At 37.9% G+C, this 15788-nt stretch overlaps 1 protein-coding gene and 1 long non-coding RNA gene across 4 annotated transcripts; one reads left to right on the forward strand and one right to left on the reverse strand.

Annotated features, from left to right (window-relative positions):
• Positions 1–1456: 1456 nt before the first annotated feature.
• On the forward strand, positions 1457–3771 carry LOC136279916 (uncharacterized). Its single transcript, XR_010717057.1, has 4 exons — positions 1457–1583; positions 2732–2785; positions 3296–3344; positions 3606–3771. It is a non-coding gene; the product is annotated as an uncharacterized lncRNA (long non-coding RNA).
• A 3652-nt stretch (positions 3772–7423) lies between these two features.
• Positions 7424–11600, reverse strand: LOC131781913 (cytochrome P450 1A3-like). 3 transcript variants are annotated; one of them, XM_059098626.2, is made up of 2 exons: positions 11280–11600; positions 7424–9344 (listed from the first exon to the last, which is right to left on the reverse strand). In XM_059098626.2, the coding sequence occupies exons 1-2, from the start codon at positions 11422–11424 to the stop codon at positions 7927–7929; spliced, it is 1563 nt and encodes a 520-aa protein (XP_058954609.2). In that variant the 5' UTR covers positions 11425–11600; the 3' UTR covers positions 7424–7926. The 3 variants fall into 3 exon arrangements, with proteins under 3 accessions (XP_058954609.2, XP_058954610.2, XP_058954612.2); XM_059098627.2 differs by lacking the exon at positions 11280–11600 and adding an exon at positions 10333–10466; XM_059098629.2 differs by lacking the exon at positions 11280–11600 and adding an exon at positions 10307–10465.
• Positions 11601–15788: the final 4188 nt, after the last annotated feature.

A 15788-nucleotide genomic window follows, 5' to 3' on the forward strand; every position in this document is an offset into this window, starting at 1 on the left:
ATTTTTCTCGAATAGTTGCTGGAGAACAAACTTTAATAATCAGTTACTCCTCGGCATATTTTACAAAATAAAGCATACCCTGACTCATTGGAAACGTCCCATAAAAATTGAGTCTCATCGTAAAATGCAAAACAGAGTAAGATATAAACAGGAAAAATGAAATTCAAATTATAAAGCACGCTTTACAGTTTTTACTCCTGTCACTGATCCTGCTTTTCATGTGATATTTGTGGCGATACCCATGCTGACTTAAGGTCACTGATGGCGTAAAACAAACGCAACATCACCGGTGTTTAGCAGGAGGTAAACAAACTGACATTACCGTGAAGTTACGTAAGCAACTATTTTTCCCTTGAATTGCCTTGTGCTTCTCCGTCAAATGTGCCCATCCGTCTCTGAAGAATGAATTCAATGCTACTTTTGATCTCAATACTTCTTCAAAGGAGTGCAATCCCCTGCTTGCACTGATAAATTAGATTCGAAATTTTTCAAGTATGATCCGATAAGACTGGTCGAATGCACGTGCAAGCTGTAACAAGCGAGATATTTACTACTTCATAATTCCCAACTTAATGTGTCCCAGCTTTTGCGGTGTTCATCAGAATATCAATACTTATGCGTCGATCGTTGGCTCATCGGCTATTATGTTGCTCTACAAAATTAAACAGACTCACGGGCGTAACGCGTATCTTTTCACCTTTAACTCCCAAGATCTAATTGTTAATTCTCCCCTCTAGCTGCAAACACATCTCCCTGTAAATCAGTTATGAGAATTTGCTGTTAGATCAAGATAAGAACTTTTACCTGATATGTTTGAATATTCTCATCACTTATATGCTGGGTTATGCATGGATATTAAAGAGAGACGTTGCACGTTGGTCTCTTCTGGGAGTTGAAGGTTGAGGAATAATCGCAAGAAAAAATATTACAAAATTTTTTAAGGGCAACGTTGAGCATATCACTAAAAAGAAACAATATACGAATATAAAATGAACTGTAAAATGTAGATCTGTTGTTACGAAAGCGACAGCAGCTGCTATAAAATGTCAGGAAATACTCTAAGCTGATAATTTCACCTAGTCAAATAAAAACTTCATTAACACCTTTATGCTCTCGACTTGTTTCTTTTGTTTGGATTCATTGTGACAAATATTCAAAACATTTATCTATCATCAACCCTAATTGCCACTTATTCGGACATTCAGTGGAAAAAACTTTCCCAAATTTTCAAACCTACTACGAAATGGTTTTGTTGAAAAGCTCGTGGCAGGATGAAATCGATACATTTTTTTTACTGTTCAGAGGAAGACATTTAAATTCCATTTTTCATCCATAGGACGTTGATTATCTTGTCGTCCAATAAAGAAATCTTTGTTCGGATTTCTTATACAGAATATAATTGACAGCTTCAAAACCCAGGAAGTATACTGTCACATTTTATTCCGCCGAAAGAAACTTGAGTCAGCGCAAGGCTGATCTTGGGCGCATAACCATGAAAACAAAATCTACATACTACGCGTTTCTTTCTCTTCTTCTTCTTTTGTTCAGTATGGCCAAGTATAATACGTCTTCGCCAGTTTATCGTGAGTATTATCTCCTCTCAAGACATTATCCTCTCCTACTTGTGTTTACAAGGCTAAACTTACCTCTTGGAATTTCATTGTGAGAATATGATTCAAATTGCAGCGTGTTATGATACATCGATAATTATAAAATGACCTGCGTGAGTCCCAAGTTTCTATCTTCTCAGTGAAAAAGCAATTTTCTCGGTCTTTCACAGAGTTGCAGTTTATCATATTTAGTGTACACTCTCTTTACCTTTGAATATAAAAAGAAACTCGAGTCTGAGTTAAACGGATGTTTCTCAGACCGAGGTACGTAGTTCGTGAATTTACATCAGCACAAGCCACATCTAGATTCATATCTCAATTTAATCCTTCACGCAGCGCTGCTTTACCCTTTTTTTTTCTTTTGGCTAAAATATAAATAAATATAATTTGACTCATGTGCTGATCGAACGTTTCAAAAAAGCGTCCACTTTAACCAAAAGAAAAAAAAAACAAAGTGGAAAATATTAACATTTTAGGAGACTGTGCCGGCAGGTCTTAAAAGAAACTGTTGTGCTGTGTCGTTCGGCTAAAGAAACAACAAATTGAGCGAATTTAAAGCTACAGAGAATAACCAACGCTCTTCAAAATTCATTACAGCAGTTTATATGTACCAACCTTCATCAAACTATAGTTGATAACCAACCAAGAGTGATGAGAGCTTGAACTTTCTTTCATTTTTCTGTTGCTCATCCATTCGCATCGAAAATAAACTTGAGTTACCAGAAGATAAATGCTAACGCGCAAAGGATGGTAACAGTTCATTAATTAAAATACCCCGATTATACATGCCAAATTTATCACACGAGAAAATCCCATTGAGAACATCAAATGGCTTTCCACGCAATCCGTACAGATGTAAATAATTTCCGCCCAATTTTTTTTCTTATGAAATATCATTTTTTTTAAAAAGAGGATAATTGTTTAGCTTAGTTAGGGTACTTAGGCATCCTGTTAAAAGCAAGGATGCTTTTCTAAGCTTCCTACTTTCAATAGAGCTTCTATCTGTCCCTCTACCTCAGTTGTTACATTCCCTTTAGATCATCCTTTTAACCTTGAGGCATTTGAACCGCTTTTGTAAAATATAATTTATTTCTATAACCGAGAACTGAATACGATTTCAGAACGAAAGGAAAAATTGAAGCTTGAAGTCACCGGAGGGAATCTGCCTCTTGCAGGTATGGTAAAACGGGTTTAACAAGAGAAGACACGTACTGAAAGCTCTATTCTAATGCGCACGAAAGTTAAGTACATTTCCAAGATAATACACAAAAACGAAACGTCTGTGAAATTGAATAACTATACCGCTTGAGCCGCTTTCGACGCAAATTATCGAGACTGAAAAATTAAATGACAGCGAGGCTGAAGGAAGAGAACCGTTAGCTTTAAACATTGCTATCCCTCTCAAAGTTCTCCAGGGATAAGATGCGTACAAAATTTTTCCTTTTTTTTTTTTTAATAGAAGCTCTGATAAGGTTGATAAGGTGCAATTGTAATGCCGGGTTATCACAACGTGTGTGGCAAATTGTAAAGAGACAAGAAATATCAGTTAAATAAAAAAATTAAACACGGTATAAAACTGTTTTTACTGTGTTAATTTACCTTTATTGGAAACATAGCCTTTCAGGCTCACTTTTCCATCACTGAGGTAAAACTTTACTTCCCATTGCCACAATTATTTGTTAAAGGAATTGACGAAAATGAGCGTGCCGTGAGAAGACCTTGCTTCACAGAAAGGTAAATAGCATTTTTCGGCTGCATGATTTATCCCGGGACAGAATAATCTACTTGGTTTGATATCTAAATGGTGAGTTTTTCTCTGATCAGTCCCTAACTTTGGACGAGACAAACGGCATGTTCCGCCCGTCTAGCGATACAGCCTCGATATAAGGTTTTCGAGTGCATGACTTAAACTTTGAACATCCTTAGCAGGCATTTTTATAAGTACGGTTTAAATGGGATAGTTGCCAATCGTGACACATATTCTTTGTTTTTCAGCGGGTCATTGTGTGAACTGTCTCCAAGGATATAAAGGCCTCTCCAGTTCCGGGCCATATTTGCTTTGTTATTGTTTGTAATTTTAAGCGAACTCTATCAGTTTGCTATAAGATCTTAAAATAAATAATCATGCTTTGTTGGAAAGAGGTATATTAAAGTTCAGTAAAGGAAACAAAGCTCTTGCCTTTCTTTCTATCTTTTGTGTGTGTGTGTGTGTTTTTGTTTGCGTGTTTGTGTTTATGTGCGACCATATATTGTCTCCTCGACTTTGGTGAACAAACCTATCAAAACTTCAGAATTGAATAAGACAATTACCCAGTTTTCAATGATAAATGGGGAAAAAAATTTCAAATAAAATTCAGCGGAGTCCAAGAATACTTAAGCTCCGAGGCTCGGTTGGCTGTCGTCATGAATATTCAGTAACGAACAGAAGATATTGGATTAACAGTCGCAGTACTAAGAATGTAGACGAGCAATACTAATCCCTCTGAAAGGCGTTCAATCTGATGCTTTCGATATTCTTTTATGTGATCTGAAAATTGAATTTTGTTATCACATCAAATAGGGTATTCGAAAATCTTTTTACACAGTGAAAACAATTTGCTGTAGGGAAATGAAATAAATAGCCCGTGATATCACTTAACAGACAGATAATACGGTAGAGCTGATTTTAAGTGGATACTTAGAGTCCTTCAAAGTTGAGCGTGCGGGTAACTTTTTTATGGACACCGAACGGTAAATGATAAAATTTTTCATCAAAACTCAGCGAATTTTACGCAGGCGACCGATACGAAACTCCAATTTAAAATTTGCCTTTCTTTTGTACTAACTTCGATTCCCCCTAAGAGAATTAAATGGTTTAATTCATCATGTTAAATATAGCATTCGAGTGATGACAGCATGGAATGTGAACAAAAACATTTGCCAGAAGCGAAGCGAAAGCATTAGCTAATGACTTAGGATGACAATTAAATTTTAAACTGCAAAATTTATTCTGAGTGGATTCTTTAAAACCCCTTCAAGTGGGTGGGATCAATGAACACCGATCTGACCGCCCCAAAACTAGATATTGTTTTGGTATTGAGTGGCGATTAAAAAAATACCACAGATATTTCTCTACTAAGGAACTCAGCTGTGACGTGATTATGGATGTTACTTCAGCAATAACTTGACAGCACGCGCACAAAGCCTTATCTGGCTAAATATTTTCGATCAGCTTTCTTCGCATCCTCCTGTGTTGTTTTTCCTGTGAACGAAAACATAAACAGACAACTGAATAAATAACAGAAGAAAGGTACCATTTGTATGAATTTAAAATATATTAATTTCGCTGCCCAAGAAAAGCCGATTCAATTCAGTTCTGCCAAACTGTTCTTTGACTGTTGACACACCACATTTGTGTTTATATATCTATTTGTTAACCGCATCTATTTCTGGAAATTTTTCAGTCGAATGTTTGTTTAAAATGAAACCTCTTCAAGTCATGACTTTCCAGCATTCAGATAGCCGGTTATTAAAACAAAGTTTAGCCGTTGTTTAACAAAAATGCGTTCTAAACTACCTTGAATTTAGCTGAATCGCTCATTTCAACATTAGTTTTTGTTCACAGTGTCAAGAGAGCCAAAAGCTAGCAGTGTAAGGACATTTCTTTCATGAAAACAATTTTGTTAAAGAGAATACATGAGGCCCACTGCTTGCGTACAACCGCGGTTTGGGTTACACCTCGTGCAAATAACCGGCCCAAAATATACACGGATCACGGCAGTATGCACAACTCTTAAAACGTTGAAAAAGCTGGAGAATTAATAAGGGGTCGGTTCAATTTTCCGTCCACATCTGGACGTTCGTTCCAAATTACGCCGTAAAACGAAGACATTAGCCTTTTCGTCAGGCTTCGAGCCTTTTCTGTCATGGAGTCCTCTGCGTAATTTTATTCAGCTAACGATAGTTGTTTCAGTTCGCACGAGAGCCGCAAATGTATCGATAAGAAGAATTGCTTTTGTTTTCTACTGCGGTTCTTAATACGGTTATTAGCATGAAATTTCTTCAACATAATCAAAAGTAAGAACAAAACGTAGCAAGAGAAGTGATGCTATGATACACAACAATTATTTTAGACAAAGCTACGGTAGAATCATTCCTGAGCGACAAAAAGGTTATCAAAATTGATTTACAATTCACAGGAGACAACGCATGGCTACATATTTTATACATAGTATACTCAATTTATTGTGTCCTTGTCGGGTTAATCTTTAATTTGTCTGATACAATCGTCCTCATTCCTCGCTACGTAAAAGGTAAAGGAATCAAAGAAATACAAAAAATGCCCTTGATGATATATACCGTTGTGGAGGACCTTTAAGTGCAGTTGTATGCTCTATGGAGGGGCACGCCAATAACTCGACGAGTGAAATTGCCGAATTTCTTGTGTTCTCTAATTTGGTTCATTGTTTCAGTAAAATATTCATCATATCCTTAAGCCACGGTACTTAACAATTTTGCGAGAAGGAAGCGACAAGTTAAACTCTTTGTGCGAAATAGTACCTCTGGAAAGATGTCTTAGAATTACAATTAAGAATGCATGTATTGATTCCTAAAAACAATGCGTGAAAGGATGAATGATATTCAAGTAAAAATTTATTTCCATCACGTTATAACGTGCCGCGAGCCTATAGAAGGTCACAATCAAACTATAGCAATTAAGTTACGGTCATGTAAAGTCACTTTTAAAACATGTTTGCAGGAAGTTTCATCTAAGAACGAAACCTTCTGTAGCTATTTAGAAAATTAGGACATGATACTTTTTTTTTTTCTGTATCTTGTCTTGAAAATTTAGTATGCTCGTGCCTAACCTTGTTTGCAGTTCACTAACCTGAACGACCTGGTATAAATTGGCGTGAAATGCTTTTTTAATGGAACAAGTGACCTTTCACAAGTGTTTTAATTAAGTTTAGGCTTAGGACACGCTATTTATTGAGTTGTAACAGGCTACGGTCATGATTATAGATTAGAAATATTTTGACAATACCCGTAGATGAATAGATCCGTTTACGGCTATGGACTTCAATTGAAACCCCAAAGCTTCTCGTTACGTAAAAACCGACCTCAGAACGTTCCTCTTGTCCTATTTGAATTTTTATCACGCAAAAAAAAATTATTTCCTGACGAAAATAAGAGCATTAATAGAGATGTAAAAAAAAACAACCGAATTTTTCGTAAAATAGGCTGTCGTTTATGTCCCTCGCTAAAAAATCACCATATTAAATTAGGCTGAGGTAGCAGATTCTGAGACAAAGATTAACCGTTCGCGTCTTGGCTGGTTTTTTTGGTTTTGTTTGCTTTTTTAACAGCCCCTTTGAATAAGTTAGCAACGGAGAGCTGATTGAAATGTTTAAAGCTTGTTCTTGCCCATGATCGCTGTTTTTATCTTGTTTTTGACTGATGTTTGCGAGCGATATTCCATCCTCGGTTGGCGGAGTTAAAATATCTTTCTACCAGTTCAACTGTAATCGTTTTTTTTGTCAAATGCACTAATGGATGTTCATCAAATGTGATCACTTTGGATGATATAAGTCATGGAAGGAAAAATAAACAGCATTTATGGATGCACGCAACAAGTTTTGTGATCGCAAGGGACAACACAGCGTATTTAAATTGTAACTGCACGTGTAGTGTCGCACGGTCGTAAGTATGGAGAAACGTGCATCATGAGGGCCGGTAGGAATTAGTTAGGAACTGTACGCTGACCATGTAAAAACGGGAAAGATAAATATTATTTCAACGCAAGCAAACAAGCTAAGAATACAATGAAATGTTTATTTTGGTATCGAGGGAGTTTCACTGGTGTTGTAAAGACGGCTAAATTCAACATACTTTATCTCAAGCTCATTCCTAAGTATAATTTCACACCCAACATGTACGACAAGAAGTTCGATTGCCTCTCTATTACATGCACCATTACCAAAATTCAGACTTGTTTTCTTTTATTTTCCGGCAGTTTGATGAGTCACTTAAACGCTTCTTTCTAATTTATGCAGCAATAAAGATGCAGTCTTGACCTAACATGGTGCTATTGTTGTATAGATTAAATCTCTTTGTCAATCAAATTGTAAAAATCACCGATGATTTTAAAATTGAATATTTTTGACAGCATTAATGAAGCATGTACTTGAAAAAGAATTTGTGACAGTCCCTTTCCATCTAGATTTACTCGTTTCACAAGTGATTCTTAAAAATGACATCATGACCAGCTATGAACGTATTGTTGAACTGAATAAGTAACGATTGTCCGGTTTAGTATAACATATTACTATCCCGTAGCTCACTCCGTTTTCTTCCGTTCTTCAATTCGTACATAAAACGTCTCAGGCGTTAAAGTGAGACCAAAATTACCCTCAAGATTAATGCCTTGATACACATTTGACAAACCTTCCTGTGAAAATTGGAAGCTGTGAAGCAGTGCTGCAAGAAGGACGGGGATTGTTCTTAAGGCCAGTGATTCTCCCGGACATTTTCGACGACCTGCAGAGAATGGAAGGAACCCTCCAAATGACTTTGGATCGATCAGCTCACCAGCACTGTTCAGGAAGCGCCATGGATTAAAAACATGCGGATCTTTCCAGATTCCTGGATCGCGATGCACAGACCACAGGTTAACAAGGACCATCGTGTCTTTCGGGATAACAAAGTCGCGGATTTTCGTCTCCTTGGTCGTTGAACGGGGCACTGAGAGAGGAGCAAGGCTCGTTACCCTCAGAAGCTCGTAGACTGTGGCTTGGAGTAGGGGAAGTGAGGCCAGGTCCTCAAGAATGGGAAGGCGTTCTCGTCCAACCACGTGGTCTAGTTCGACTTGGAGTTGACGCTGGATGTCAGGATACTTGATCAGGTACGCCAGGGCCCAGGTAAGAGTTGTGGACGACGTGTCAAAGGCCCCACCGAAGAGATCTGTCATGGCTGAGATGATCTGCTTATCATCGAGCAGAGGAGCTATTTCGGGGGTGTTCTCTGTAACTGGTCCATTCTCTTTCTCTTTCATCATTTCTTTCTCGAGAACATTGAAGAAACTGTCAGCCACGTTACGAACGTGCCCTTCGGTGTAGCTCTCTTTGTTCTTCATGAACATCTCAGCAACGCGATCAAAGGATTCCTTCATTAAAGATACAAAATCGGAGAGTGACTTATTGGGAAGATACGTAAAGAAAGGGAAAAAATCTACATGGCTGTTGCTCTTTAAAGCTTTTCCAAAGCTCTCGGAAAGGTGAAGTATTCTACCAATAGCTTCATCTTGGTATGAGAGATTCACTCCAAAGAGTGCATTAAGAATAATGTTTCCTGTGGCAAACTTGAAGGTTAATAGAGGATCAAAGGGTTTGCCTATCTGTTGTTTAAGGCAGAAGACCAAGCGATTACATTCCTTCAACAATTTTTCTTCCAAGTTGCTTTTATCCTTTGCAAAATTCTGCATCGCGGAGGCACTGATCTTGCGGATTAGACGCCACTGTGGAGAATAATCACCCAGCACGAGACCATAGCCATCGCGTTTGCCAAGTTTAAAAGTGTGTAGCTGTGGTCTCCCAGCAAAGGCTGTTGAATGCTTTACAAGGGCCTCTTGAATTGCATCGAGTCCATTTAGCACCACCACCAGGCGATTCCCAAGCATCAGACTGAACACGTCCCCGTATTGCTGCGCCATCTTGGTGAACTCAATATGGGGGTTTTTTCCCAAACGGAACATCGCACCTGTTGTAACAAATGGCAGAAATGATCAACACCACAACAGAACTACACTACTAAAAAAAAAAAGGTAACATTGAGTTGGAAGAGCAACAAATACTCCGGTTTGGGTAATATGAGTCTCACTGTGCCACTGCTTCCGAGACGAATCAATGGAAGTTGAAAGAAGGGAAATTTTTGTTCCAAACCAGTTGTCTTTGTTGCACACACCTTTAAGTAAAGACATGTGAACAGTACACTACTATGGATGTGAAAGATACAAATAGAACTGGGACTTGAAACTCTAGTCTGTCGTCGATTGAATAAAAGGGGTAAGTTTCGAAAAAACTGTGGTGCTGCGTCGGAGGGAGAGTATAAAAGGGTAATTTAGTATAATCGAATGAGTTGATAACGTAAATTGGCCACCGTAAAGAATTTCAAAGCTGACATCGAGCGATAACCCTTTGTCGTCACTCTGACTAAGGGCTAACGCTAGAAACGTCAGTTTTAAAACCCTTTACGGTAGCCAATTTACCGGAGTTATCGGCTCTGTCGTCGATTGTTTAGGTTTCCTGTATCTTGGCTCACTCCTGTGAAAGTAGAAATAAGTGTCACATTGCATGCCATGCTAACCTTATCATGGTCTATCTCAGCCTGAACATAAAGGTTATCATCAAAGTACATCTAAAGTATGAAAATTTTTACACTTCAAAGCTATATAAGTCCGATTGTGGCATGGTGCTCATACTTGGTGAGTAGCAAGGACAGCAATGACAAAATAAGTTATCAAAGTAACTCAACGCTAATCGATTAAGACCTACAGTCTTGAAACGCTATGGTTCGAGTCGAAACAGATTGCGGTTCAAACTAGACCTAGATATTCGTACGTACGAGGTTTCCTTTAAAAATTCACGTGTCCTAGGAGATGAAGCCCATTGGTAAAATAGCCCTGATAGCCCAGCCCTGATAGCCCGACCGTGATAGCTCACCCTTGCCGATTGCTCTCCAGCTTTACCTAGCATGTGACGTGAAGTTCCTGTGCTTGTCAAGACTCGTGTTTAACGCTTTACACCCTAACGCAGTGTGCACACTCTCCATACTGTACTTTATGCATTACTTGAAGTGCTAACAGTTAAATTTGTTTAGCAATCGAGAGATTCTTTAGATCGTGATCATTTCCTTAATTCTCGTGACCTCAATGTATGATTCACGGATGTGGTTAGCTTTGGCATCTTTATGGCGTGGCTCGCCTTCTACTGTTTATAGGTCAAAACGGAATTTCTTGGTCTGCCTTTTCAAAATGGCGACTTAAACCTCGTCGTCTTCTTTGGCGTTAATTTTCATCTAATGACCGATAATTCCAGAAATTGCTTCTCCGTAAAAGATTTTTAAGTTCATGTTCTGAGATCATGCTCTGATTCATGCTCTAGGTTCATGTTCTGAGATCATGTTCTAAGTTCATCTCAAAATAAACAAAGTTACACGAATGTCGGGAGAGAACATGCAATATTCGTCATGTCCATAAGCTCTCTTTAAGTAAGAGACACTACCTGTACTACTTCTTCAGTCGAAACAGGTTTTTCGTTTGATTTTAAAACCAAAAAGTTTCTCCGTTGAACGAGCACTTCCTGCTGCTTCTTCTTTGCCCTCCCCTTCTTATAGCTTCATTTTTTGCGGTTTACTTAATTCAGCTGTGCAGAGTCGTTCAGTCCGATTTTTTCGAAAAGAGACGATTTCAAAGAAAGCCGTCTTAAAAAATATATGTTTACAAATATCAGAATGTGCACTCACACTAACTCACAATAATGGGCTTGGGTAAAATAAAACACCATTGCATGACTTTTAAAGATCTTTCAGAAGGTTAATTCAGGGTATGCTGAGTTTTCTGTGATGAACAACGACGTGGGAGAAAAAGTGAAAAAGCGTAGAGTATAAGAATGTTAGAAAAAAAAGCAAACTCACCTATCACTGGTATGCCCCAAGGACCTGGAGGCAACTTGGAAAAATAATTTCGCCATATCGCTTTTCCTGTTAGAAAAACACAGGCAAGAAGACATAGGACCGAAATCTGGCCAGGTGATAGAAAATCTGGGAACGAAAACCACATAGTGTTCTCGTAAAACTGCGAACGTAGCAAGCAGTGGTCTTAAGTTTTCCACGTTAAGCAAAAATTGTGTTGCGATCAAGGTTCAAATGCCCTTAAGAGGGGTATATTGAGGTATAAATATGCGGAAAATTGCTTTCACGCCACTGAGCCTCTATTTATTTAGCGGCGATCATCACGCCATGCTTCTGATTTGGTGGCTCTCAGTTCACGGGGCGACCGCCTTTTTTGGTTATGTGATTACTGCGACCCTTAAATCGTCCAAAAGCGCTTTTTTCTGCTAAACTTTTAATTGAATTCATCTTATTAAAGAAGGTGTCAATCGGATCGGTGATTTCCTTGTAATTTGCGCAAGTTGCGTATCCTAAACTTATTGTGAAGAGGCAACTTTTCAACAACAAGTTCAGCACAGGAAAATGTTGATTGACCTTGAGAGGCTCCATTTATCGTCAAATCTATTTTTTTAACAGATTTCGTGATAAATTCTATTTTCGACGCTTTTGTGGGGAAATATGACCGTCTAGCCCAAAGGTCACTCTGTACATATTTCATAATTCGGCTATCAAGACATGCCATTTTATTTATTTATTTTTTGTTTTAGTCAACTTGTTGTAACTTTTTTGTTCTTAGAACACGTTGAGGCAATTGGTAATTATCCTGTCATGTTGTTGAATCGAGGTAACTAGTGAGAAATTTGTAGGGAGAACAAAATGAGCCTCGTTTGGAGACGTCGACGATCCTTTCAGAAACGTCTGATGACACGATTTTGTCAGGTGATCTAACTGGGCTGTGTCTAGTCTGCGGCTTGAGAATATCGTGAGATAATCTTGCCATTTTGTCATGCAATATTTACATTTTGGCTACTATGCCAAGATGAATGTCAAGTTTTAGCTTGACAGCTAGCCGCCAATGTTTATATTTCTGTCAAATCGTGTTTTTAGGATCCTAAAAACAGCTTTTTATAAATCTGAACTAATGCGTGCCCATCAGTCTCGCCTTCGTGCAAGCTATGACTTGGACCTCAGTTTTTATCAAGTAGGTTCATTCTGTACAATCTGAAATGACTACAAAGAGTTTTTTTTTTTTTAAATCTCTTTACAACGAGTCTATCAACACGTTCTAAGAGATATCAATATTTCGTAATCAAGGATACTAAATTAAGTGTTACTGGCAATGGATATTATTTTGTGTTCTAATCAAAGATTTTTAATTGCAAACTTCCGCTCGCGTGTAGGTTTCCTAAGTTGCGATTTGCTATCATACTCAAATAAAACCAGGTCAAACGCAATCCTCGTTTATCTTGCTCTCTGAGACCACTAATGATAGAAAGTCGCGACAGAATGTTAGCACAACAAATCTCCTCAGTGTCGGAGGGGTTCACCAGAGATATTGAGTGGTAAATTTCCACACCCGTTCTTAAGCCTATTTTTTACCGCCTACAATTGGTTAAGCAAATACAACCTAACTTATGCCATATTTTAGCCGCCCGTGACTAAAGGTAGATGTGCTCTCTAACAATATTTTGGTACAGAAAAGCCGAGACTAGGAGTATGCAATTATTTTTTTTTTTTTTTTACTAGTCCATAGAGCGTAGTTTCATGAAAAGACTTAGAAGATTTTTCGAAAATCCTGTCTTCTTCGAAATGTTTCTCATAAGATAAATCTACATCGCGGATTTTTGAGCAAACTGCCTTTTAGAAACTCTTCTCATAAAGTCGGCAGGAAAATAATATAAAAAAGTGCCGCAAGTTTAGTATCCGTAGGTTCCGGTTGTAATATATTAAGAAGCATTAAACCTGGATCATGAAAAGATACCGAAGTTTGTTAAATTTGGGAAATGCTCTTCTTAAGATAATTTATGTAGTTTCAGTCATCAATCGGAAACCTGATCTTTGGAGCATTAATCTCACTTATATATCGATGATTCTTCCATGTCAAAATTACGCGACCCTACCTTACGGGACCCTGTCGGAAATGAGACTAAAGAATCTGCTATGTTCCGAAACTTCACGTTTTATTTTATAAAATCAACTTAACCTCCCTCTCTCTCTCACCGTTCTCTGTCTCACGCTCTGGTCTCTCTCATTTTAAATATATAATATGATCCTATTGTTCAATCATCTGTCACTTATCGCAAAAAGTCAACCGGAAATCAATTAACGCTGAATAATCTCTCACAACCCTTTACGGGACCTTATGGGGTTTCCAATTTCGCGCATACGCAGCTTGTGACTGATAGGAAAGGGTGAATGATCTCCATTCTACGGTGGTTGTTTTTTAAAGTAATAAAAGCCTTAATGTCCTTCACTCATTTAAACCACTGTCTAGCAAGCTTAAACAAAATGTCGGCAAGTGTGTAAAAATTAAACTATGATATGCAAATCATATTTTGTATTCCCTGTTAGAGGCAAGAAAAAAAACCGCAGGGCTTTTCAAATGTTCAAAAATCCCGCTATTTTTACTATGGTTTTTTCGAATCCGCGAAAGTTTCTGACATGCGCAGACTTTTTCAGTTTCGTCCCAACCGACAGGCTACGTTAACGACATTGACCGACGATATTCACAAGGTTTGATCCCTCACACATTTTCCATTTGAATCGTGTACCTGGCGGACTATACGGTCTATACGGCCCAACAACAATCAGCGAGCGAAGTACAAAACTTATGAGTGAGAAATAATATGCAAACTAGTAGAAAGCGACTGCAGACTAAAATTCTTTTGAAAGCTGTTAAAATATAATTGGAATTTTCTACAAAAAGAAATCAGGTGAAAAACTAATGGGTACAAATCATATGAATATTGTACTACCCCTTAAACCTGTGAAGTGTTATCAGGGTCAAAATTACCATGCAAATTGTGTTTCAGTTTCAATTCAAAACCTATCCTTTTGTTTACAACGAATTTCGAAACTAGTCTTTTTCTTTGCAATTACTTTCTAGTAGTACCTGTTGCTGCATGCCTCTTTATAAATAAACTTTATCCCCGACAAATTATTGCTGCGCATTTGTTGTGGTGAATGATACACACGGGATGTCCGAATTTTGATTTGTAAATATATTTTTCATAATTTTCAGTTTTGTGCACAGTCTATGCATGAAATTTATATCATAAAATATAGTATCTATCTAAATACGTTGGTCATGATTATTTTCCTGTGAGTGTGTGTTAGTAGATTGTTTGGAACACCCCCTGCCCTGTAACTTTTCGTTTGAACCAATTCAAACAATTATTTCTCTGTTTGATAAAATTACAGTCACTGAGTTAAACTATAGTTTTCTCCTTTCTCTCGCTCTCTATTATTTTTTATAGACCGTCTATGCAGGGGCCGCAGTTGCCGTTATTACCTGCATCGAGTTCTTCTTAGTGTTTGAGGGATGGTTTTCTGAGAGAAAACGTGTTAATAAACTGCTGTCATCTTGACAAGTTCCTCGGTTTTCATCGATGTATGTCAACGGATAAGTTTCCCTTCTGACTTTCGGTAAACTAGGAGAGTGATGGGGAAAAAATTTACGATAAGTTTACATAACTTTTAGTGAGAACGGGATATTGATGGTTTCTCTCAGTGTAACAGATAAAATTTTAAATTCTCGTAGAATCTTTTTTCTGTGTATTGAATTAAGGTTGGCAATAATTTTCATGTCGCCTCCACGTTACCCTGGTGATCACTCCAACATCAATTTAGAAACGAAACATTACTGAAATTTCTCACTGGATTGTTGTCACATTTGTAACACCTTATCAAGGCGAGCGAGCACCATTTCTTTATTAATAATATAAATGAAAAAATTCCTCAGTTCTGATTGGTTAAGATAAATGCAGTTTTCAGGTAATTCAGTGCAGAAGAGGGTTAATTCAGTGCAAAGAAGTATAACAAACCAGACATTCTGATTGGTCAATAAACAAAGAAACTCACAGGTAGCCAATCAAGTGCGAGCCTCTGATGTCGCAACATTTGGATACGCTGAAAATTTGCGATCAAAACAATGGCCGGCATCTTACAGCAGCTGAAAAACAGCTCCAACAACGAAAACACTGTAAAAAACATTGCTCTTTGGTTGTCGGTTTGGACAAAGTGGTGTTCAGAGAAGGGAACTGCCAGGGAAATCGAAAATTACGAGCCGACCCAACCTAACACTTAACTCGAGCGATTCTACACCAAAACTTTAAACAAACATGGGTAAACCTCGGAAACGACGATTCCATTTCATCGAAAGTAATTCGGACACAGACTGAACAATTCTTTGAACTGTTAGCCGGACTTTTAACTTTTTTGCGCCTTAAAGATGTGAACATATCATTATATATTACTGTTTTGATCGTACACGGTCGTTTTGACCGAACGCACAATGTCACTTGCAGGGTTTGA

The sequence above is a fragment of the Pocillopora verrucosa genome, chromosome 3 (genome assembly GCF_036669915.1).
Source record: "Pocillopora verrucosa isolate sample1 chromosome 3, ASM3666991v2, whole genome shotgun sequence".
Lineage (NCBI taxonomy): Eukaryota > Metazoa > Cnidaria > Anthozoa > Scleractinia > Pocilloporidae > Pocillopora > Pocillopora verrucosa.

Coding starts and splice junctions, on each gene's coding strand:
- LOC131781913 (XM_059098626.2), bottom strand. CDS start 11,424: ATGTGGTTTTCGTTCCCAGATTTTCTATCACCTGGCCAGATTTCGGTC. Junction 9,345..11,279: donor TTGGGGCATACCAGTGATAG/GTGAGTTTGCTT, acceptor TTGTTACAACAG/GTGCGATGTTCCGTTTGGGA.